We start from the raw sequence: 27069 nt of genomic DNA, 5'->3' as shown, positions 1-27069 counted from the left end.
TTAAGTATCTACCTTTAAGAGGAAGAAAGTAAGGATGTTTTCAGACCTAAATTTTCATATTTTTCTTTTCTGACCCAAAAACCTAATTGGGAAATAAGTGGATAAAAGGGTTTGTGTATGGCCTCCTCAACTCACAGTGCTGGTCCTGTTGGTGCAGTTGGCCCCTGTCCACTAATGGCAGGAGCATAAGATTTTGAAAGCCTGGGTTCCAGAGGGGTATGACAAATCCATAAGAAATTTGCACAGAGGCTAGCTACCTCCCCTGTGCTTGCAACTATGAAGTCCAGCTTTATAAATCAGATGAGCTGTTAATTCTACAAAGAGTTAAATAGATTTGCAAAGAGAAAGTGAGACATTTAGAAGCCCCTGTCATCAAACTTAGAGTGTAAATAACCATTGCTATCTGATCTAGAAGAGAAATTTAAGTTCATAAGGGCTTATTTAGAAGGAATGTTACTAGCTTAATTGGTCAAGCAAAATTTACCACCTACTTAATGACATAATTGTACTTCCCTTATTGCTTCTGGGTTGTCTGGATTCCCTTAGCACCCTCAAAACAATATAAATTCTGCAGATTTATTTACAGATCATAAGGGTTCCTTATTAGAAAAGAGATCTAACATAGCTCAAGGAAGGTTTTTGGGATGTTAAAACAATTGCAGTCATTATTTAACTTTCAATGCTACTTCTGTGATCTGGTTACAAATGAGTGACTGTGTTTTAAGAGCATTTGAGCCATCAGGAGAGCAGAATGCTCATCTTTCTTCTTCAGGAGTATTGACTGTTTGTCCCAGCAGCCTCGACTCTTCTTTGAAATTCCTCTGCATTAAAATACCTGAACTATAAGCAGTTCAGGAATTTCAGGTCATTCTCATTCCACCTGCAAGGGGCAAGAAGCACATGCCAGTTGCCACAGTATTAGAAAAGGAATATGATTTATTTGATCTTAACATATGATTTATGCACTTATCCCCATTTCTGCTTCATCTCTGGCAAAAAGTCTTGATTTACAGCACTCAATAGCATTTTTTTTGTCTTTAAAAAATAAGAAACCTTAAGAAACCTTCCATTGTCCAACATTGAGAAGTACTCTTTGCAAATCAGAAAAAAAAATGTAAGATGGAACATGTTGCACTGATATTACTTTTAAGTACGTATTTAGTTTTCATACGTGTTCTGGAAACACTAGATTTTTTTTATAAGAGATTAATTTAGAGGTGATTTATTCCACTGAAGTTTTGCATGCAAGGTGTACATTGCATGTTTTGAAATACATTACTGTTGTAACACTATTAGGAGAGGATTCTCCAGATCTTGTTCACCCCTGTTGACAAACTGTTTATCTCTGTTGCAAGCTGTCATTAGGCTACAAAAATGCCATCATGTTTTGCATTGCACAGAACTGCATAAAATTGGATTTTGATAATCTCCACACCTTTCTGTAAACACCAGCACAAACACTGTTTTACTTGGTTATTTTAATCACTTTCTCCCAGTAGGAGAGAGCACCCACTAATTGTTGCTGGGTTATTCTTTGTTCAGTTCTAATTAACAGAACGTGCACTGCTTCCTGTCTTTGCTCTGTACATTTTAGTACTGGCCATGACAGTAGAACAGAGGTACTTTTAAACATTTTGTCATCTTTGCTATGGCAAAATTAAGGATGTTTTTATCACTTAAGAACAAGCTATTCCTGCAGAAGGAAAAATTTCTCTACCTAACACTATCTGTGATCAACCTCTCTGTCCACTGGGTGACACCAGCAGCCTATCTGACATCTGTTAGCTGTGCATGGCACCACAGAACATATATCTGGAAAAGATTTAACCACAGAGATGCTTTTTTCCTGGTAACACTAGGAACATTGTCTTTCCTCTCTGGTGGAAAAGTGAGCTAAATTAATAGGAAAATCAAAATGCAGGAAAAAAACCTAAAACATCTTCCAAACCTATTACATGTAGTTTACAAGGTTGAAGGAGACAATGTGAAAAAATACTCCATAAAATACACAATTAACTGAGGGCCTCATTAAGAGAACATTCTTTAATATGAACGACCCACAGCTGATGAAAATTATTATGAACAGCTCTGAGTCTCAGGTAACAAATTAGTGACATGCAGTTTGATTCTGTCCTATGTTACCTGTTTTGCATTCCCATATAGAATAATTTATCAGTTTTGAAAGGAAGATCATGATAACATGCAATTTTTTCTGGCTGTTAAACTGATTAATCCTTAGAACAGCTTACAAACTACTTTTTAAAATAATTTAAAGACATTCTCATATATGGGCAACATTTTAGTTTGGTTTTGCTGTTGATTTTGTCACTTTTCCTTTACCTGTAATTCACTTCTACAAAGATTAGCCACGAGTACATGCTTGATTTTAGTCCTCCTCTGATACAGATATAAACAAAAGATGCATGAGGAGTAAAACCTAAAACCTAATTAGACTGTCACGTGGTCTTAACTGTTTTAAAAGCTAAATGGTAAAAGCAAGGTGGCTGGTTCTTTTGTTTCAACAAGAAACTAACTGTTTGAGGAAGAATGGAATTTGTTTTTAGAAGGAATGTGTTAATAATCCTTCCTATCAACACTCTTAATGTCTCTCATATGGTAAATAATCAGCCCATGAGCCTATTTCACCTGGTTAGCCCTCCTATGGCCCTTCAGCTGATAGAGTGAACATCCCATACAGAGAGAGCTCTCTCTACTGTTTCCAGGGTGCTATTCAATCCACCTTCAACCAGTTCCCAGACAGACTCACCCTGCTGTTCCTGTGCTCAGCTGGAATAGTGTTAACCTACCAAAAGTGGTAGCAGTTCAGAACAGTTTCCCAGGACTGGCTTGTTGTTACACTCGACCAAAGCCATCATGCAGGATACCAACATTCTCTGAGGATAGGGGGGACATTCAGGAAACCTGCCTGAAGCAGCAGCTCCAGCTCTCCTTGTGTTATTGCAAGCAGTAGTGACATGCAAATACCAGAAAAGATAAGAATCTTCAAATGCAACTCTGCCAGAAGTCACAAGTTGGAAAGGGTCACAGTAATCTCCAGAGCAGCTCAAAAGCAAAGTAATAAATAATATTCAGAAGTTCTGGATTCTGAAGTAGGCTATGGTACTTTTCTGTTGGACAACAGCACAGCCTCTGCTGAAGATCTCAGACTGGCCCAATTTCAGTTTAAAAATAATAGTCATCAAGAATGAAGTCATTACATTTAGGGTAGACTACAGTTCCCTTTTTCTGTATTTCTGAAAAATTTGTCATGAGCCAGAGATGACAAAATTGATTGATCAATTGGTCATGCTTGTTTGTCTGGAATGTTCAAAGCTTGTTACAGACAGCTCCAGAAGCATTGAGCAATACTCACTAATTGATAATCAGTTGGTGTATGAAATTAGTAGTCTGCTAGTCACTAAGTGCAGAGTAATTTATGTGGGAAAAAAGATTCAGAATTATTCATAAAGATGAAATGGATACAATAGCTTTTAACACTGAAGTAAGAGATGTAAGACTCATTCATTGACAAATCCCTGAAAACTTTTGATCATTCTTTGTAATGCAAGCACAATGTTAGTCAAAGGGTAAACAAAACATTCTTGAGATTCTCATACACTGCACGTGACTGTCTTCATCACATCTCAATAAGGGATATAAATATAGAATGGCTGTTCATATAATGAAGGACTAAATAAGGTAGCTTACAAAAGAGGCTAAGATGAGATAAGAGAGAGCTTTATAAAACAAAGATGTTGTGGCAAAGGAATAAGAAATAATTATTAATTGTTTCTGAACACACTGATCAGATGCATCAAGGAAAAGATAAACAGCAGATTTCAAACAAAAAGATGTTCTTTTTCTTACAGCACGTCATTAAATTGTGGAACTCTTTGCCACAGGATGTTGCAGAGGCCAAGAGTGTAAGTGTGTTCAAAATTGAATTAGATACATTCCTGAGGTCTGGCTCTGCTGGCAACTGTGAAAAGTCATGGTCCAGACTCAATTTTTGGTTGAGGAAATCTCTCAATTGTTAATCCCCTGGTAATTGAAGTCCACTGAATTATCAACTGCTTGTGGCTGATATGGATTACAAAAAGAAGGATCTTCTTTTAAATGTTGTTCCATTCTTCCCTTAGTTACCAGGCACTCACAGGGACAGGATGGTGGACAAGTTAAATGAGCCTTTGGTATAATCCTGCACATCTGTTTTTATACCAGTATGAGCAAGGTTATTGCTTTAATTGGAGTAAAATTTTAGGATTAGGGAGGAAAATGCACAGAGTTCATGAGAAGAAGGTTCTTTACCTCTGAAGTCATCCTTGGCAATATATATCAAACAATTGTGTATATATTTTAATTGTTAAAGCCTTGATGAAGCAAAACTAATGTTCCCAGGAGGGGAAGGTTTCCCTCAAACTGTGTAAAAGATTAAAAACCTACTTAATTTTACATACTTTCTTCTGGAGGCAGATAACTAATTTCCTCTGGTCCTTGGAATTTCCTCAGATGATCAGGAAAAAACCCCTTCAAAATGAAACACAATTGTCTCTGTGTCTAATAATTTAAAAGGCTACCCTTAGTACACTTAGGATGGAGTCCATCCTTAATTTCCTACTAAAATTATTGTTCAGCTAAATAAATACAAATGAGTTTGAGAGAAGGAATTCATGGCCTCAAAAAAAAAAAAAATTAGGTTCAAGTTCTAATGAACATGTTAAGCAAGAAGGAAATGCTGTATGATATTAAACATTTGCCTTTAGACAGCTTTCTATATAGTCTCTTAGATGCCTCAAGGAAATGGCTTTACAGAAGCATCACAATAACGTAGTTGCTCCCAGGGGCAGTTGTTTCTCCTGATTGTGGCATGTACTTCCTGCCATATGGACAATCCCACTCTCTCCCCCTGCCCCCATCTAAAGATCTTCAGCCAGGACTTAATTCCTGTGCTTTCAAATATTAGAGAGCTGTGTGTTTGAGGGGTAGGAGGCAGAAGGGAACCAACATATTATTTGCAAGAAGTGCCTTTTCAAAAGCATTGTTTGTGCTGAGTTAAAATAACCACCAAACAGCAAACATTCCTTCACTTTTCTTTCCCATAGGATTTTCATTCCTCTTTTTTCCCAAAGTAGATACCTCTTCTGTGTAGTTTACAATTGATAATAATTTGATATTTGTGAAGAAATTACAAGTATAACATTTGCACCCTACAATAATAAAATATGGTGTGCTGACACACATGCATACACAAGTGCTGTTCCTATTTAAGAATTAACTTAAGCCAAGGTACCTCATTGGTGCCATACTGCATGGAACAATAGTTAAATATCAAGAGAGCTGGCTGAGGGGCACTGGCATTAATAGATTACATTTCTAGATGTATAATCATCTCTGGATATGACTGACTCACCTCTAGCAGCACAATTATCAAAACTGCATTTTTCAGTTGCTGGATCATATCAAAGTGACACCATGATGTGATAGAGGGGAAAGCAACCTGAAGTCTAACCCATATCCATGGGTCTGGAAACGTGTTCTCATGCTTGAAGAAAGCAACAAAGGCTGTGAAAGTTATTGACACTTAGTGTTTACTTAGTGTAAACACAGATGGATTTGGTCCATTTGGCCAGATTCTCCATTTATCTCAGACAATGACAGAGGCCTCTCAAGCAAGCAGCAGAGTGCCTGCTTTATGCCACTGGCAATCTGCTAAGTGTGAAAACCAACAACAAGCTCACCAAATTTGTGAGGCAGACAGAAGAGGAAAAATGAAAAGGAAACAAAACAGGAAGAGGTGAAAGCTTGCCCTCAGTAACACGTGCTGCATATGCCATTACTAGTGAAATCCCTACACACCTGTAAACAGACACCTGTGGGGAAATCAGCCATTCAAGCATAGATGTAAACCCTGAGATGAAGAATGGGGGAATCCATGGGTTTTCTCCCCCAAGATATGAATATGTACCAGACACCCATAAAAGGTCAGGTGAAACCAGTTGGACTTTAATCAATCTCAAACTTCCCCATCCTCTGCCAGTGTTCTAGCATGCAGGCTTTGAGATTGGAAGCATAACAAAGATTTCACTAAATCCACTGGTAACTTTTCATTGCTGTTCCTGCATGAGTCTAGGTTGAAAATATGGAGACAGCATAGTGATAAGGTGCAGTACACATTTGTAGCTGGTTGTACCAGCCAAGCTAATTTATCAGCATGACGAACTTTATTAGGTGAGTTTTTCATGACACATTTCCCTTGAAAAATAGAGTACTGCCTTGAAAAAGGTGAGGGAAAATTACACCAATTAATTTCATTTCAGCTGATTCTCAGGATCCAAAACTCTTAAAAGGAAGGCTGGGTTCCATAATTGCATTTGCCTTCCAGCCTTGCCAGCTTCTTAAGTGCACTCATTGTGAGACAGGTTGAATACTTTGAGCTGGTGCAGCATCTTATCAATAGCATGAAAGGAATTTGTGCCAGTGAATTTGGACTTTTCTGGATTGAAGAGTTGAATGGAAATCTTCTGAGAATATAATTCAAAATAATTTCTGCTATTTTTTGCTGGAGATAATCAAGATGACAGTGTTTTTAGTAATTTTCCTCCAATAAAATTAATGCTTAAGAAATAAGCCCAGGATGTGGAATCCTCTATTTATACAGAGAACCTAACAATACGCACATCAACTCTTTGTACAGTTTTATGGTTCACAAAAGATATCTTGAAAAGGCCTGTCATGAACTTTGAGGGAAATCTATGCTACTTCTACTCCTGGTTTCTTTGATTAAGAATGACATTTAGTTTATTTTGTGGTGATAGTGTAGTTGTTTGCTTATTAACCATTACATTATTCACTATCTTATTCTGGTTATTCAGCCAAGTGGCCATTAATCAATAACTATTTTTTGTTGCTGTCATCCTACTGAACAGGCAATTTGGCTTTCTAATGTTAGGCCTTTAGTTTAGGCAAATCTGTAATGACAGTTCTTGACTTTCTCCATAGTCTAGAAATAATCTGAAGAGGTCATCAAGCCTTGCTGTTTTTACCAGTACAAAATCAACTATGTCAGTGCCATTACAGAGACAAGAGATGGTACAGTCCTGACAGAGCTGTAGACATCTACAAAACAGACCTTTAGACTTGCATTGACTTTCTAGAGTCTTTCACAGCCCCTGAAGGAAAACAGGCACTTTCATTATGGAATTTGTCTCCTTCCAATGTGCAGTGAGAGTGGTGAAATGAATCACATGCTGGAAATGCCTGTTTCTCTCCTGAGGGATTTAGCCTCAGGTGAGTTGAAATCCACTCTTGCTGGTTAAGCTGTTTGTAAAGACTCAGTGATAGAGAAGCCATAATATCATTACAAAAATATATCTGAATGCTTTATTCTCTCATTGCTTGGTGTTTTCTTTCCTATCTAGTTTTAGTTCCTATAGTTAAAACCTGTTCTTTCTTGCTCTGTTTACACAGACATGGAGAACAGACTGTTCTCTCTCTTTCTGTAGAAGGCCATGTTTTTATGTCCTTTTATGTCTCCCATAACTGTACTGCACTCAGTCTTCATGTCTGCATACAACACAGGCATAGATTATGCAATGTTTCTTTATTGGAGATATCTTCTGGAGTTCTGGCCATTTCCCTCGCTTTCCTGCAGATTCATGCTGGTTGATATGCATTTGGCCACTCCAGCATTCCTGAACTTCAAGTTATACTTTGTATTTCCCAGGTTAGATTGTTATTTGCACACCCCACAATGATTAAAAGTTGTATGTCATCATCACCAGCACAGATGATCTATAATGTGAAAAAGACAGCTCAACCATCTTGTTTGTACATTACCAGCCCAAGAAGGGTGGTACTACAAAACCCAAAGAGATAACAAAGCTTTCATTAAGTGTATTTCAGCTATAGTGATTACATTTAAATAAACTTCAGCATGGGCAAATGTTTTTTAATTGAACATCTGAATGTGCATGTACATCTACATATGTATTTGTCCACTTGCCTCTCTAAGGGGCAGTTTGAATCAACAGAATTGTTTTTATGATAAGAGCATGTGAAGTTTGGTAATCCACATGAAATATTCCTCAACAGAAGGAAGAAGGAAATTAACCTCAAGAATGAGTGTCTCGGTCAAAAAACGCTAGGGAAAGAGAACTTGTGATAACTTGAAGACAGCCCTAATTGACTCCTTTTGTCAGCTGGAATGACGTAGAAGGACACATAACAGGAAAAGTATAGGCTGGGCTGGGCTGAACTCACAAAACCCCTACTGTGCATTGCTTAATGTTTGCATTTAATATCACAAAGTTCCCATTCTCCCAAAGGTTAAAAGAGATCAGGATGGAGATATATAAGCTTATAAAACCAACCTACTGTTGCCAACAGTAAAACACTTTTTATTTTGACTTTTTTTTAATGTTCTGACATACTACATTCATACATAGAAGTTCAGAATTTCATTAGTATTAAAGTTCATCTTTGACCTTTCACCTTTTTATGTGGAAGAATTAGTCAGGGAGAAAAAACCATTCCTCTTTGCCCTGGCTTGCTTATTATGACTCTCTCAAGAATTTCAGTCTGGGGCCATTTGCCAGAACTATGTTTAGCTCTGAGAGGAGAAAAAAATCTCCCCCCGCCCCTCAACCCCACTCCAAATGCCAGCATCAAAATTTATCTCTCAGCTTTTACCAAAGACCTGGGGTTTAAAACACTCTGGATTAAATTTATCCCAGTAGGAGTAAAAGCTTTGCTGTGCCAGTTTATACTTACTGAGAAAAGTTGACCTTGAGAGCTGCTTGCTAATCAATCTTCTTATTATAAGTTCCTGGTGTTTTAGAGGTGAAGGAAGCCAGAAAGGTGTCCTGTAGAAGGTAAAATTTTTACTTATGCCATAAAATGCATAAGTATTTTGTGATAGTCATGTCTTACAGAAGGCTGTAATAAGGGTGACATCAACTTGAAACAACACAGGAAAACTTTGACTGGTAACATTTACATACCATGCAAGCAAAGCAAAGCTTCAAGCATACTTAAATTTTATGCTTGAAGGCACGAACTGATTGCTTGTGGTGGAAAGAATAATGAAATTCCTCAATGTCTTAACATCACAGAATCAACCAGGTGAATTGTAACGGAAAGGGTTACATTCCTCTGACAGTGATGATGATTGCCAGAGGCAGCCTTCTCATTTATATTCACTCAGAAAAGTTTCAGTGCAGTGTGCATTCATGCAAACAGATAATTTTTTGGAACAGAGGTATGTACCCCTTCTATCAGCCTCTTCATTTTGTACATTTATGGACCACATGTATCAGGAACAGTGTTGTTTGCAAAGCACTCTGTAGGCAATTCCACAGTGGCAGAAGGTTGCTTCCTTACCTGCTTGTTACCATTTCTATCACTAGTCACACTGAAATGCTGTTGGAGCTCCAAATGCAATAACATAACCACTGTGCACCCCACCCTGTTTTGGCAGTAGGATAATGCCCATGGTTACATAAAGCCAACATGGGAGCAGTGTTGGGGCTTCTTCATCCATGTGGTAGTGAAAGGCTCATTTGGACAACACTACATGTGGGGACCAAACCAGTGCAAATCCCTGCTGTATGGAGCAGAGGCAGTAAGCTGGGCTGGAAGTGGCTGGAGGTTTATTCTCATGTCCTCTTGTGCTCCCACCATAGGCAAGGAAAGAACATGCAGAACAGAAGGAGAATTATAAGAGAGATAGAGAGCTAAGAGACTGGATGATCAGTGTAATGAAAAAAATGGTAGGGAAAGGGAGGGAAGGGGAAGTTATGGGAAGCAGGATGAGGCATTATCAAAAACGAAAAAAAGCGGGGAGAAACAAAATACAAGATATGAGGAAGAGAATGAAATAAGAATAGGAAAATCAAGAAAACTCAGGAAAGTTAAAATAAATTAGTAAGAATTTGCCTCAAGGGAAAGAACACAGACATAAAAGGGTCCATGTAGCCAGAGAATCAGTAGCTGAAGCCAAGTACTAGTGTCATTTCCACTTGCTGATGTACACTCAAAACTGTACCCCAAGGACAGCATATAGAATTCCCTTCATTATGATGCTGACACAGCTCCCAGTAGTGAATTTAAACAGGAGGACAGAGAAACAAGGACCTTTGCTATAATGTGACATGTATTATATTGATATAACTGTTCATCACTTCCAAATCTGTGCTGTTCTGAGTGCTCCTCTCACACAGGTAAATAAAGTTCTTCATAGTAATGAGGCTAATGCTACTCAGCTGAAAGAAAAATGTTTCAGAATTGAGTAAAACATTGCTATAATAATTTTTGCCTGTAAAACTGAAAAATGCTTTTTTCCCCACTCTCAATTACCCATAAGTAAGAGCAGTAAAAACAGTGTTCTGTGTTACATTCATTACTGGTTATATTACAGATTATTACATACTAGTATGCGTGTAAGATGAAGGCAATTCAGTGGTCCTCTGGATTTCCTTCTAGTGAACAATATATCCATTATTGCTTGAATATGTATTACCCTGAAGTATTCATGGAGTCCGGCAAGCTGAGAGCTTCCCTGAAGTAAGCCAGAGGTGTCCAATTGTTTAACACTGGGAACATCTCACAACACAAGCAGCTTTGGATAATACAACAGTTTAAATTGTCCTTACAGTTTCAAATTCAATTAAGCCAATTTTCTCTGAAACAAAGGCTCCTTTTTACTGCTAGAACAATGACATGGGCCTTCATGCCAGCATGAATCTGGCCCACGAAGTTACTGACCAAGAAAAGGCTATTGCTCTCACCTTCCTTCTTGTATCTAGTATTTCAGGAGGCTTTTCCTCAAGCCCTAAGTCTGACATCATCCATATGTTATATCTATCCCTGTGTTATGTGTGTGGAACAGTCTTTGCCGAACAGTCTTTGCCATATGTTGGAAAATTATTTATCTTATTTGAACTTACTCTAGGGAATTAATCTGGGGACATAGACTAGTGTGTGATACTGTGACTAAAACTCAAAGTGAATAGAAAGACTCTAAAAATCCAGAAGGATGCCTCCTTTCATTTGTTGACATCTTACTACAAAATGCATCATTAACTCAACTTGTTTAAGAATTCTAGCACAAAACAGCATTTGGCTTTTAACTCATCTGCTTTGTTGAGAACATCATGATGTGATAGTAATATATAAATACCAGCTTCAAGAAGCATTAAAATGGTTGAGATATCGTGAAATTCACTTCAGAATCAAAATCAAGTTCAAAACTGTGGAAATGAGAGTAGGGAAATATTTCTGGATCTTTCTGAACAGCTCTGAATTAGCTTTAGTTTTGTGGTTCACTTTTCTAGGGAGAAAAAATTACTAAAGTTTCAGATTTTGCCCACATTTTGAAGACTTATTGTTTTGAATATCAAGCCTAGTTAATTCCTACAAATTTATAATCATTTATCAAAATAACCTTGGTCACCTTTCTCCTCTAGAAAAGTTTCCTCAGAGATACAGTATTTAAACAGGAAAGTTCATTGCTACTTACAAAAGTTTAGAAGAAAGATATCCTACTTTACTCCTTCTTGGTAAAATGATAACAACAACAACATCAACAAATCAAAGAAAAAAATTTCATTAATATATGAAGAGAAAACCAAAACAAACAGTTGTTTTTTCCTATGTCTAAGGTACTTTCCTGTGTTCATTATAATATCACAGAATCACAGAATAATGAGGTTGGAAGAGACCTCTAAGATCATCAAGTCCAACCTGTGTTCTAACACCTCCACTAGACTATAGCACCAAGTGCCATGTTAAGTCTTTTTTAAAACACATCCAGAGATGGTGAGTTTATCACCTCCCTGGGAAGACAATTCCAGTACTTTATTATTCTTTCAGTGATTTTTTTTTTCCTAATATACAATCTAAACCTTCCCTGATATAGCTTGAGACTGTGTCCTCTTGTTCTGTCAGTTGCTGCCTGGTGGAAGAGACTGACCCCCACCTGTCTACAACCTCCCTTCAGGAAGTTGTAGAGAGCAATAAGATCTCCTCTAAGCCTCCTCTTCTCCAGGCTAAACAACCCCAACTCCCTCAAACATTCCTCATAGGGCTTGTGTTCCAAGCCCCTCACCAGCCTCATTGCCCTCCTCTGGATGTGCTCAAGCATCTCAAGGTCCTTCCTAAACTGAGGGGTCCAGAACTGGACACAGTACTCGATGAGGTCTCACCAGTGCCGAGTACAGGGGGAGAATGACCTCCCTGCTCCTGCTGGTCACACAATTCCTAATGCAGGCCAGGATGCTGTTAGCCCTCTTGGCCACCAAGGCACATTGCTGGCTCACATTCAACCAGCTGTCAACCAGCACCCCCAGATCCCTTTCTGCCTGGGTGCTGTCCAGCCACACTATCCCCAGCTTGTAATGTTGTAGGGGATTTTTGTGGCCAAAATGTAGAACTTGGCACTTAGACTTATTAAACTTCATGCTGTTGGACTCTGCCCATCTATCCAACCGATCTAAGTCTCTCTGCAGAGCTCTCCTTCTTTCCAATAGAACAACACAAGCTCCCAGCTTAGTGTCATCTGCAAATTTATAATGAAGGACTCGATATGTAATATGTCATATTATGACACACCTAAACTGTAATGTTACCAGGATGGATGGTGGGTTTTGATAGTCATTGAAACAGCATGCAAAATGTTGTTTTGTACATTCCTGTATGCTCTTTGGAAATCTTGGAAGGACCAGAAGAATTGGAGTGTTATTTTTTAATTCTTAAATTAAATATTTTGTACAAAAAAGCTGTGAAAGGTGAAAGCTGAAAGCCCTAATAAAGTTGTAAGTCAGGCTACCTAACAACCCTCTTTGTTTTTCAATCTGTCATCTTCATTTAGACTAAGAGATTGCTCTTGCCAGTTCAGCATTTTTTTGTTCTCTTCTTTGGCAGATGTACATCCAAGGAAAGCTGCTCTTTGCCAACTCTATTATTGTTGGGTACAACTGGTCTACTAAAGACCTTAAAAATAGCTAAGGCAAAGAGTGATTATCACATGGGTTACTTCCAAGTGATTTCATGTTCAGGTATTTTACTTTCCATCAGCACTGGTTTTAATAATTTCATTCTGAGACCTTTTGGCTTCTTTGTTTAATTTCTTATATATAAAGCACTGTGACTCAGAGCAGCAAGTACAGCAGTCTCAGTATCAAAGTACTTGGACATTTTTGGTGTGTTTACAAGTTCTCCATCTTGTATATTCCTTCCTATCCCATTCAACAGTTTGGGCTGTCTAAACCCAGCTGAGTCACAGAATCTTTACTGGTAGTTACTGTCAAGGAGGAAACAAGGAAGAGAGAGGAAGGTCCTGGGCTCATACTCTGTTTCTTTGTGCATGTCTGACCAAGACTTACTTGCTTTATGGGTTCTTATATTTATATTTTGGCACTAATCATAAAAATTTAATTGCAATTAAAGGAGCAATTACTTTTGCCAGCTGTCTTCTAGCAATTAGCTTCTTCATTTCATTGATAATAGTTGCAGGGAAGCTCTAGAAACATAACCTAGAGAAATAGCAGGAGATGGTCAAATACCTCACATCCTGATACTGAGCATACAGCTCCTGGAGGGAGCATTATTCCCAGGAGCTAAAGCATGTCCTGCAATAGTTGGCTCTCTCACAGAAGTTTTCAAAGCAGAAATAAAAACAGGCAGGAAATAATTGCAACTTCTGCAATTTATTTACTACGTGGCTTTTGGGTACCATATATTTATTTTCAATTTAAAGCTGATGCAAGCCAGTAACTTCAAGAGTGCCTGGAATGAATGCAAAGATCACTGTTTTCCACTCTTGATTTAACCAATACATCATGCCGGCAATGATGATGATGATGATCTATTAAGCTACTGTTAATAGCTAGGAAGCAGGTGATAACTATGACAACAAAGAACACAGAATATAGGCCAAAATGAATCGAGCAGTCTTTTGCTGAGCTGCTCTCAGCCAGATTAGACAGGTCATGGAACGTCTCTTTCTTTGGCTTCTTTTTAACTTAACAAAACAATGTATTTCATTGCTATCAAACAGTAGCACATATTATAGTTGTAGTCCATTAAGCTCTGAAGGAAGCTTGTCATTTCATGTGCACACAAAACAATTACTGGAGGGGAAGAGAAGTCAGGGATTAAATATGACAGATAATTAACAGTAGCATTTTCAAATATGTTAATTACTGGCCTATCATGCTTTCTCTCCAAGTCAAGCATTCTTGATTGAAGTCTGGACACATCAACTTTAGGCTGGGTGTTTTTGCAAACAGATCTGTGAGTGATTGAAAAGGCTACAGTGGCCTGTAGAATTCCCTGTGCTAGTTCTTCCCTACATTAGAATTTTCCTTAATATTTTCCACTGTGGTAACATCCCTAAATGCAACCTTAGAGGCAAATAGCAAATGTATGCAGTTGCACAGACAGGCATTTGCCTAATTTAAAACTACATATAACCCATGTCAGGCGTGATCAAAACCAGCATGCTTATTCTACATGTGTGTTTCTGCTTCTTGCTACCACAACACCATGACAAGAAATCCTTAAATGGACTGGGACACTCGATGGGGTTCTTTCATGCATAGGTGCAACTGTGGCTCAGGAATAATTTTAATGAAGGAAAGGGCAATGAAGAGTCTGTGTGAAAACCAAAGCTAGGTGACATAGCTATTTCCACATACTCTACCATAATTATAAAGATGGTGCTAAAGATGAGATTAACTTCATCCTTAAGTTTCCAAGTATAGAAGCTTCTGGTATTTTCCCATCTTTCCAGCTGATTTCCTAGACTCAAAATTTGCCAGATACTCAACACACAGGTGCATGTGCACGTTCTGTTCAGTTCCTTTCTTTCAATCCCTTGGACCCACTGTACAGGACCTGTGATTTCTTTCCTCCTGCATACCATTCTGTGGGAAAGAGACCCTATTGAGAGCTCCAGGTCAGGGAAGATACTGCACTGCTAAAAGGGAATTAGCATCAGTAAAACACTGAAAATCTTTGGGAGGATAAAAAAGCACTATCATTTCTCTGTCTGCTCATGGAGTGAGTTCTTGTGAGACAGCATTTTCTTGTTTGTAAATCAGCCGGTTCTGTAATGGAGGTAAGCAAAGAGGTCCTAACCTGCATTCCGTTTTTTCCTCTTCATTTACCTGTAAGATGAATTAAGCACGGAGATGGCACAGATAACTGACTAACTTAAGTTGATGGCCATATTTCTAGGACAAAATAGCCCTTGGAATCCTCTTCCAAATCTCTCCTCAAAATTTGCTTCCCTCAGGAAGCCCACCAATATCTTAATGATTGTAAGCAGCAACAACCATGCATAAGAGTTATGGGCTTCATAATTTAGTACATTTTTTGTGTCTTGTCCATTTGTTTATACCTTGAGAATCCCATTCCAGGTTTCTTCTTTACTGTATTATAAAAGTACAGACTATGCTGCAAAATTAAACTTAATACAATAAAGCTGATTACACGCTAGGATCAGTGGAACAATGTAACAGAAGTCTGAATGACTGGCTTTTTAGGACTGGTCTGGATCCACGTCAGGCCAACCCACTACATTAGATCTGGTTATTCGATACAGTATGAGTACTTCCAATATGAAGCAGCACAGTAGAAGGATGAGAAGAACAGGTTTTAATGAGAGAAAGAAGAAATACAGCAATACAACTGATACAAAAAGTACACAATATAACACAATAGTCTAATAAATTAGCAAAAAACTTGAGAAACAGGGAAAAGGTTTCAGATGGTTGAAGAAAGAGGCTTGCTCAAAAAGATACAATCTTAAGTCTTTATAGATATATATACATTCTTGGCAGTATAGGAAACATACAGTTCAAACATAGAAAATATTTACTGAAGTGGTAGTATCAATTCCTGAAGAATATTTGCATATGGTACATTATGAAGTATACACACAGGCAATTTAGCATTCAAGAAGTCTCCAAGCAAAGGAAAACATTATGGATTCCTTTTTGGTAGACAGACATCTCCTTCTAACAGCAGCAATTGGATCTGTTCAGTATTCCATATGAAAACAAACACACAAACCTGAAAACAGCAAACAGTAAGCAAGAGCTTTTGCACAATGAATTATGCACCAATTTGGCAGCAAGATTCAAAAGATAAGAAAAAATACTCCTGCCTTGCCCATTGCCTTTCATGACCAAATTATTTCTCTTCTTCCCAGTAACTTTTTAAGACTGCCTTCCTGGGGATCTGAATTAGGTGAGAGTAGATCATACCTAAATGAGAAGAGTGGTCAATAGCTACTAACCCTAAAACCAAATCAGGGAATGTTTACAGGAAGAGGTGTGCATCAGCCACAACTAGCAGCAGAACACAGCCTTTGATAAGTTCTGATGCAAAAATCTAAGCATTACCAGGGAACAAAAAAGTTCCTTATAAAAGGAGTGACTCTGTCCTGTTGCTGCTTTTTTGGCACTTCTGAAGCCTACAAAGGAAGTCTGTCTCTTAGGAGTCACACACAAGTAGAACACATCTCCTGCAGAGCACCTAAGCCCCATTCCTGGATTAAAGATCTACCTGCTACCAGTGTCCTCAACTGACACATTATTTTCTTCCTAAAGCCCCACCTACACAGGCATTTAGGTGATGCTAAAAGTTTTGCCAACAGTTGCCACAGCACAGAAGTCTCTGAAGGATGAGGGGAAGATACAATGGGAAGCATATGACACGCAGAAAAACATTCTTTCTTCAGTCATCACTTATTCAGAAGAGAGTAACAAGTGCTCATTACTAAAGTGCTTGTACCAAGGAGTCAGCAAAAAATACTGCAGAAACTATTGCCAGGATTGCTTAAAATTAATTCCATCTTCAGGATGAAAGTGGAATTATAAATAAAATTCTCTATAAAAAAATCAAGCAAAGTGCTCATACAGCATTTTTGCATCCCTGTATAAGCATTCTCTATTCCATTTAATCATTCCTAATTGGAGGATGGTTAAGTCACATCCACTCCACCTAGGCAACTGTCAGGGATACAGGATAAAGAGAGTTTTATTATAGATGCTGAAGAAATAATAGCAACCAAAAAGACTTTAAAAATGGTTATCATTACAGTTGAGAAAACTATTTCTGAAACTGGGGAAACCCAGGCACAAATTTTAAAACAGCTTAAAAATAATCCTGGTGATATACACAGTTAAGTATGTAAAGAAGACTTTAGGTCCTGATTCATATCCATGGGAAAAAAGAATGGAGGTAAATGAAAGTACAAAAAAGAGAAACAAAATTTAATTTAGAAAAATATCATAGTGAGGCAACCCTATCAGAACAAAAGCCCGGCATCCAGGAATGTCTTCCTGCTACTGCCTACATCCAACCCAGCACTTGAGTTCTTGGAGCCCTAGCACAGCCAGCCCCCAGGCTTCATACCTGCTTTAAAGACCTGTTGATCTACACCTCTTTGAGGCTGATCAAATGAACCCTGTTTAAAGCAGCATCAGCCACTGGCAGGGTGGGTGCAGAGGAGACTCCACTGAGCTGAAGCACACAGGTTTTCAGTGCAGTGGAAGGAAGGAGACTGCCTTCACACAGAACTTAAAGGAAATGATGCAGAGATTGATTACACACAGCTTCAGCACACAGCACAGAAAGCAGCAAGTCTTTCTGTGGAAATGAAATGTAGATAAAATAGAGGGTTTTTTAAAAAAGCTGCTGAAGCCTACCAGACTGGTGAGCATTTCCTGTCTCCACATTGACAAGAAATTGTCGATCATTCTCAGTGTCTGCAAACTTCAGAATGTATCATGTGATTTCCCTCTGTAGCCCTGCCAGAAGTCTCTTGCTGCAGTTTGTTCTTTTGAACATTTCCTCTTACATTTTAACTCTCATTTATTAGCTAATTAAGCAGCAGCTTATCAAGATTCTTTTCTTTCCCTTCCCTGTGGTTCCTTGGCAATCCATGCTGCCTTTAGGCCCTGTTTTGGGAAATGCTAAGACTTAGCAGGCAGGAGATGTTGAGGAACATGTATTTGTTTACATGTTTAAGACAGGGCAAATGGCCATACAGGCACTCACAGCAGCTCAGGTGCAAAGCCCTGATAAGTGAAAACAAAGTGAAGCAGCTTTTCTAATAAAAGATGTAAAATCAAGTTTGAAATACTTCCACAGTTTGCTTGGTAGAATACAATTCTTTTGCCTTTGGATAGCAAGAATTAAGTTTTTGTTTACCTTTCAAGTAAGTAACTGGATAGTTTGATATGAAAAAAATACAACCTCTTAGCTAGACAAGCCTTGCAGTGGGATATCTGGCAATACACATTTACATCATGAAGGGGTGTGCATGTATGTATGTGTGTGTGTTTGTGTAGGTATATATGTATGCATGTGTATACATACACATATATATATATATTTATAAAGCTTATTCAAACCTCTTAAATTAAGAAATAATTTGTTTGTGCTCCTCAATTAAAATTCAAAATGGTTAAATTCAGGGAGACTTAGTAATAATTGTATTCTGAAAACACATGCTCTTTACCAGTGGGAAAATTTTAAGCACAGCTGCTAGATCCCAGTGCTTCCTGAGCTCAATATCAGGCAGCTGTGGAGCCAAAGCACATTGACATAGCAGCTGGAGAGTATATGTACAACCCCTACTGCTGAAAGCAGTAAACTTGTTTAGGGGAAGGCAGACTCAGCGATGACTGTGCCACTCTCCTGTGGGAAAGAACAAGAAAGGCTAACGTAGCAACAAACATTTTTGTTCGAGGTTCAGTCTTGCTGAGGAGGCATTAGCATCTTACAGTCATTAAGGAGGGTAGGAAATTCCTGGGAGTGAAAGTTATGAAGTCCAGGAAGAAATAGGAGGCCAGGTTGAAATGTAGGTCACAGGCTCCTGGAAGGAATGTCAGGACAGACATTGCACCAGCCCTAAGAACCCTTCCGTTTCTGAGTTTGTGACTGAGAATGCATAGCAGCACCTTGGTGTGGATTCCCTCTAGCCTATCATTTAATAAGGTTTAGACAAAAGCCTCAGAACTGAAGGAAAAAAGTGACCAAATTCCTCAGCAGTTGGCAAGGGAATACTGGAGAAAAGCTGAAGGCAGCTAAGAGGGAAGAGAGAGACAATAAGAGAAAAGGACAGACTTAGTCAAAACTGAAGCTTTGAAAGACATCTGCAGAGTCATCACACCTAGCTCAGAACTCCTGTGGTCACCCACTCAGGAGAACCCTTTGCAGAAGTGGTCAGACTAGAAGAGCTTGTCTAGCCCAGGCCCCATCTTTTGCAGTTTGGCCACTAATGTTTAAGTTTCTGTTGGGGATAACTTACCTGGTGCATTACAGATAGTCCTGTAGGTGAGAAACTAACTATAAAACCCTCCTCAATTGGTTTGTGTGGCCTATGAAAAGGAAAGGTGGGAAGGAAAAAATTCATGAGTGGTAGTGTATGTGGCATGAATGCTGCAATAGAGGCAGACAGACAATAAACCCAAAATGCTTGTGAAGCATCCTGTTCCTAATTAGGTTTCATTCAGCACTATTCTGTGATCACTGCAAGCTTTGCAGACCTCAAGAACACAGTTGCCTGCAGACCACCCGTGAACATCCACACTGGGACATAAAAAATTTGGACTGCAATGTCATACTGAGCAGTGCAGGAACAGCCAGCATGAACTTGTTTAAATGTCACCAGCTGTGCCTTTGGATGAAAGATCTACTGGACAGTTTGTACATTTCTGGCTTTTATCCAGAATTTTATACAGTTAAAACCTACTATTATTGAAACACAGATATCAAACTTTATAAATAGCCTGCATTTATGGTGCTTCTATTGAGATCAAATGCATGATTCTCTGTCAGAAATGGCTACTGAAGATACTAAGCACTGATGCTTCTCTTTTTGTTTGTTTAGGAATGGACCTTTCTTTAATAGCACAAAGTAACGGAAAGGATTAGTTACTCTCTTCTGGAAATATAAAATTATTTTCAGTTCTCATCCATGCAGCTGGAGAAGGTCAGGAAGCAATCTTTAAATATTAAGATTTGAGCACAAATCAAGCCAACTAATTACACTTATTTTGGGACCTTGTAATAGAATTTAAGTTATTTTTAAAATGCAACTTTAAAATGTTTTTCAGTAAGCCAGAAATACTTATAAGAGTCAACATACACCAAGAGTGTGGTATAAATTTGAGCTGCTGTACATTATTATTTCTACTTTGACTGTATGCTCCCCATTATGGTACCTGCTTTCTGTTTCAGTTCTCAAGTGATAAAGTCAGTACACAACTCTAGATCTAGTTATTTCCAGTTATTTCTGTTACAAATACATGTAAAAAGAATTTATGTGGTTTTTTTATTTTAAAATCTGAACCTCTTAAGAGTGGTGGTAAAGGGAGAGGACCATGGGTGTCAGAGGGTCCAGAAGGGTGAAACAATTAAGTAGAAAAAAACATGCACAATAATTTCAGTTTTACTGGCAGTATCACAAACAGTTTCTAAAAACTTTGGAGAATAAGACACAAATGGTCTTGGGCAGCCTAGGCCTCAAGAACAAAAGGAATCAAAATGAGTGAGGAAAATAATGAGTGGCATCACCCTCATTAGGACTGAGAAAGCCAGCTGCAAGTTAAAGCACTGACTTACTTCCAGTCCTATCCATATCCTAGATCACTGAGCACTTAAAAAAGCCACCATAGAGGAGGAACTGGGATTTCATGGCCATGAAGTGATTTAAGCTGTCGTAGAACTGCATCCTCTAAAGCAAACTGTCTATGAGACCTTTAAGATTTAAAGCTGAGAAGGTACAAGGGCCAAAATATGCTGATCACAAGTATTCAAGTTTTGGTCCCATTCAACCCTTTTACAATAAGCCCTTTGTAATAGAGAAACCTTTTCCTTGTCTGCTAAATTGTAGTCACTTTTTCACAATCCTGTGTTCAATACAGAAAGTGTAACATGGGCTAACAGTGCACTCACCCTGCTGAGCCAAGATCTGTTCTCATTAGCTGCCAATAACCAAAGCCACAACAGTATGAAAGGGAAGGCAGCACATCAAGAACAGTTTCATATCCACATTGCTTTATCCATCTACAAAGGAAAGTTCATGGGAGGTAGATTTCACCCCTTGCTATGACTGTGCCTTACCACACGCTACCATCACCTCTTACCTATTTCTGCAAAAAATTCCAAGTCAAATAAATCAAATGTATTTTTTAGCATTTAAAATCCAAGATGGCAAAATAAACACATATACAGGAGGAAATAAAACATAATGTGAAAATTAATAAAGCACACCACCAAGCATTTTAAAAATTAGCCACAGAGGCCTTTGGTTTGATCTCTGATACCATATATTCACTGACACGTTTTTTGTGTGATAATATATTTTGCAATACATGCTTATTCATCACAGACCAAAAAACCTCTGAAAAGTCAAATTGAAATTTAAACAAGTGTGGTTTGGCATATTTAGTTTGTGTTAGACCAGGTGGCAGCTGTTGGGAGATCATTTTGTTTTAACAACTCTTTGTTTTGTTAGCAAAGGAAAACATTGTCCAGCCAAATCCCACTGACAGTGAATAAATATTTCTCCTCCATCAGACCAAATATTTTCATTTACCATCCTAATAGCTAGGGCTGAAAGATCTAAAAAGATTTTTCTTTCTATATGGACTCAAATATATTTTAATGGTTTGGTGGTTTATGGGATGTGATTATTACTCTGTACTCTGCACTGCTGAGGTTAGTCTGGAGTACTGCACCACACTTTGGTCATTATACATCCAAACTGGAGAGATTGTAAAGAAAGCAAACAAAAGGCAGAAAACATGACCTCTGCAGAAAGCCTGAGGAAAGTAGAACATCAAAGAAATTTATTGACAAATCTTCTCATGTGTACAAGACAGTAAGATGATGTAAAGATGACCACATACTGGCAATGGAACTAGGAATAACTGACTAAACATGAGGCTGATCAAATCTAGGGAGAAGGATTCCATCAGAACCTGTTAAGCTGACATCCACCACTGCTGGGTCAAGAAGTCCCTGAGCCACAAATTGCTGAGGAATAGCCTGGAGAAGTATTATTACACAACAGTCTTTCCTCAGCATCCATTTAGTCCCTGTCACAGACAAGATCCCAGAGCAGACTGGCCCTTTACACTGACCAGGTGCCATTCTCACACTCTGCTCAGATGAGATAGTATGAAACCTGTTAATTCTAAAAAGCAATTAGCCCTGGGAACAAGCCACTTGCAGAACTACAGCTGCCCTTCACAAAATAGTTTAAAGGTCAAGGGCAGTTTAGTGTACTTGTCCTCTTGTTTGTCAAAAAAAAAAAAAAAAAGAAAAAAAGAAAAAAAAGAAGAAAGGGATAACCTACAAGAATACAGAATTCAGTGTGGGCAAAGAACTCCACACAGCACACCATATAAATTAATGAGAAACTTGCAAATTTTGCACTTCTGATAAATATAAAATTTACAATATTGTAACAAACAGTCACATGGAGACAGGTGTGCTTGGGACAAATTCTGAAATCTCATTAAAACTGGCTACTCTACCAGATTCCATCGTGCATTTAGAAATCAAAGTGCAAGATTCAGTGATGTCCAGTAAAACTGTCTCATTTTTATGACTGATGGCAAAAGCCTTCACATTTGCAAATCTTGTCTGTAGTTGACAGAGGCACATTTAATTGCATTTGAAAGATGCTCTATTATCTGTAACTCTCTACATTTGCTTCCATGACACCATTTAATTTTTGTCATGAATACATACACTTAACAAAAGGGACAAGTTACCTTCTTATCTCAGATCTTTGCCTAGATTTAAGCCTTTATGTAGATCTTTAGCTGTAAAGTGAAGTGACATAAAAAGATGTTGTGTTAAACTGCAATCCAATCCAAGAAGCAAATACTGTCTTTAGAGGGCTTTCCAGGTAGAAGGAGAATAAATTACTTAACCCTATATAATTACTTGTTTCTTTACTTCACAGAACTACTAACTGGAAATGGGATAGGGAAAATGCATTTATTGTTAGCTCTGCTCTTCACAAAGGATTTTGGCTGCTGATATTCTTTGTCATAACCCATAATTTAGTATGGACTTCCTGCTAAATGTTTCAAAAAGTTACAAAGCTCTAAGAAGCAAATGTTCTGTTTTCACTAAAATCCCTATCTCGAGTAATGAGCCAAAGAACACAGAACCACACTCAGACCTTGACATGCTCAATATATTAAGACAACTCATTACAGCTAATGCACACTTCAGTGTGTTCATAAACATTATTTTAAAGGCAGCAATAAATTATGCCAAGAAATCTGTCAGGTTTGTGAAGGAACCTATAGCATATATATACAGTCATTTCAAATGACATAATTATGAGGAAATCTGGATCATAACAGAGTATATGACATACATAGATGGAACCTGGTCATCAAATCAAGAGAAGTCAGGCTTTGTGTGCTGTACACGGTTAGCAGTATTTTTCTTCAGGGAGAATATTAAATAGATCAAAATAAATGACCTGATGGCTATTTTATACAGGTGATGAGAGGCAGAGAAAACAAGTGAGTCCAGATGTTCATATGGGCAACTTCTAAGACTGCATAAAGTAAGACCATGGAAATCAGTTAAATTGCTCATTGAAAATCTATTTGTTCAAAGTAGGATCACGACTTCCTCCAAAAAGTCATTGTTTGATCACAGCCATGTCTAATGTCAAGGCTGTAATTTCACACTACACCATCTCTGCCAATAATGTAAATGTGGGCAATCCTGAGTCTCAGGCCAGCAACACAGTACATATGTGCTGATACAGCTGTTTTGAGGTAACTGCTGTTACTGCATTGCTGCAATAAGAATGGTGACGACGAAAAAAGGCTAAAAAGGGTGAATTTTTCACCTGGGTGGACTCATGAATGGTTTATAACATGGCCACAAAACCCCTTGTTGGCACATCTGCTGGCTGAAAATTAACAACTTACAACAGACGGGGCTTTTTAGGCCAGTTTCATTACCAAGACCCGCATATAATAAAACTGGGCCCCAAGTGAGCAACCAAAGTAAATTCTCCAGGGTTTTTACTAAGGACTGCAGCAAAGGAATAAAGAGATAGCAGCTTTTAGAAATGTGAGATCTGTCACTGATTCCAGTACCAATGAAATGCAGGTTACTACTGACTTCATCTGAAACTGTGATCACAGTGATAGTTAATATCCTAAATCTGACCATATTTCCAGTTGGTATCATAGCCATACACACTGTAAGCTATGATTTGGATCCCACAGAAAAGCGTCAGGAGTACCCTTTCTGGGATATACAACGTCAGATCATGAGATGATGGTGGATGAGTTCATGGAAAAAATACATTTAGGCTGTCAGAACAATTAGCTAGGAACAAAAAATATCTGGGCACTTTGTGAGGATCTCAAGTCAAGAATGAGGAAGACTTCTTCAGAAGCATGGACAATGCTTCAAACACAATCTATCCAAAGCAGCTGTTCTAGACTTGGTTAAAAAAATTGCTTATCACAGAGAAAAGTGTTTCATCAGCTTAGCCTAATCTTTAGCTATAGAACAATATACTCTACCACTAAGAGGAGGCTTATCTTCTGAATACACTATGAAAAGCATCTGATTTTTTTTTCTACAACCTCCTTACCTCCTTAAGACATCAACCACTCAGCTTCCAGTCACTTACATAAAATAAAGGACACAAAACACAGTGTTACTGGTCAATTAAAAACGGCAACACGTTCTCTACCCAGAACCTGTGTGTGAGGGAGAAGACAGGCATTATATAGTGAAAGAACACTCTAAGTCATAATCCCTTCTCTATCAATTGGTATTTCCCTCTTTACCATCTGTGAAAAAGTCCATATATGTCACAGTGTTCATGCAAAATCACTAATACGGGACAGGGAGTTGAAAGAAAACACTTGTTTTCTGACATACCGTCAAGAGTTCCACCCTAATCTGCTGGTCAGTGTTACCTTCCCCGCTTTCCATGACACCATCCTGGGAAAGATATTGCTCTGCACCACCAGCACCTAAAAAGCCCTTTACTCTATAGAATTTGCAAAACCAAATAAATACTCTAAGTAACTAATGCAGTGTTTTGTCCTGGAAGTATATCTGGGTTCAAGTAGAGTATTCCACACAAAGAAGTGGTGCTTTTGCCATTAGAAACATGGGAGCTTTGCTTCATTTTGTCAGAGAGCAAAAGGAAGAGAGGGCAATGAAACCATTAACCAGCTCCTATGTGAGGTTAGCGTCAGTTTCCCGCTCCTTGTAACACCACCAGAGAGAACAAAGCAACTCACATAACCTCATACTAAACATCCAAATTTCATCATCAGTTAACTAAGTTACAAGAAACAAAATACACAACTGTAGTTCTCTCATGGATTCTTAATCCCACAGGTTAAAGTTGTGATCTAAGGAAAAGTGAAAGAACATTAGTGAAAAGCAGTATGGTGTTCAAACAAAACACTGCATGTTGTTAAACTCTCAGATTATTTCCTTTAAGAAAATTACTTAGGACATAAGCAAAAATGTACAATCGATCCTTCTATCAAATCAAACAATTACATTAAGGTTCAGTTTACAAAAGGTTAACAAACAATTAATAGCTGTCTTAATAAATAGGTGTTTACTTCTCATCTCTGTCAATCCAATAGATAGCTTCTAGCTACTTTCTACTGGTGTAACCTTCCCAAAAAGGGAGGTATAACCTACCCTAAAATTTACTTACAACACATTTCTCTAACATGAATTACAACTTATAGGCATCATTTATTAACCCTTCATAAAATTCTAAATAAACCTTAATATGAAACATGACTAAATTGATACTATTTCAGCCCCATACCCCAGGACACATCAAATACTAGCTCTTTCAAGTTTTTATTTAAAATTCTACATCAGCTGGGTGTCACATCACTAATTGCAGAATCACAAATGCCTATCATGGCTTAGCCAACACACTGCAGACAAAAGAAGTGAAACAAAAGTGGTGGGGGAAAATCATAGGTTCAGATTCTTCCAAAATAAATGTCCTGGTAGTTTTTGTTGGAACAAACATTGATACCATGACAAAAGAATCAGAGAGCAAAAAACTGGAGTCTGTTGTAAATCAAAACATTGGTTTTCCTTCTTTTTAGAAACAAAAACCCACAATATGTCATAATATAAATAAATAAATCAGAAAAAAAAGGTAAATTCCAACCCCCATCACTAGGATCTTAAAAAGGGAACAGCCATCTATTTCTTGGATGCAGCCCAAACTTCTCTTACCTGCAAATTTTCAATATACTTAGAAGTCCTATTTAGTGTATCAGTCTTAGGGAACATGATGTATTATATTTAGGTCTCCCTTTTTTTCCATCCAGTTTTTCAGCTTCAACCCTCCACCTTAGTTTTTTTTCATCAAACTGCCTGTTAGTTTAATAAAGTTCAGCTCAGACTTATACTTTTCCTTTACTTTCAGAGCCTCTCTCTTCATTTTCACAGTTCTCCACAAGGTCTTCATTCTCCTGTGTCTTTTCTTCCTCTTCCTCCTCCCCATCATCTCCAAAAGTCTCTTCCTGCATTGTAGTAAAAGTGAAAGACCTTGCAGCAACTTGTGCAGCCAGACCAGATGTGAAGTTAAAATCTGTTGATATGTGGAGCTGGGCCAGCCTATCCTTGATTTTTGAATGTAATGCATCTTTAGAGGGAGGCTGTGAAACCTCTATTCCATCCACACTGCTCAGCTTGAGCTCTTCAGCATCCCCTTCACACTGATAATACATTCTGTCTTCAGCCCCCATAGAAACATCTGTAACTTTATCTGTAATACTGTCTTTGTTTTTCTCAATCTCAGGATCTTCATACAAATATTCTGTCCTGCTTTTATCAGCAGCATTCAATTCTGGATTAGAGTCTTTTTCTTCAGATTTATCACAACTTTGGCTGCAGTCCCGCTTTTCTGTATCTGAATTCATATGTGAGTCCACATTATTTAGTAGCTTCAATGGTTCTACAGGAGACAAGGGTTTCACTGCAGCTTAAAAAGGGGGAAAAGATTAAATGATA

At 38.1% G+C, this 27069-nt stretch overlaps 1 protein-coding gene across 2 annotated transcripts in view; it reads right to left on the bottom strand.

Moving 5' to 3' along the window:
• Positions 1-15639: 15639 nt before the first annotated feature.
• Positions 15640-27069, bottom strand: part of VEZT (vezatin, adherens junctions transmembrane protein) — a 59544-nt gene continuing 48114 nt past the window's right edge. For both annotated transcript variants that reach the window (XM_021527969.3, XM_021527970.3), the window contains exon 12: positions 15640-27040. In XM_021527969.3, coding sequence (XP_021383644.2) covers positions 26460-27040 — 581 coding nt within the window. In that variant the 3' untranslated portion in view covers positions 15640-26459. The remainder of the gene's footprint in view (positions 27041-27069) is intronic.

Source organism: Lonchura striata, chromosome 5 (assembly GCF_046129695.1).
Source record: "Lonchura striata isolate bLonStr1 chromosome 5, bLonStr1.mat, whole genome shotgun sequence".
NCBI classification, from domain to species: domain Eukaryota; kingdom Metazoa; phylum Chordata; class Aves; order Passeriformes; family Estrildidae; genus Lonchura; species Lonchura striata.
Note: the sequence above shows the minus strand (reverse complement) of the source record. Positions and strands in the feature narration are given on the sequence as shown.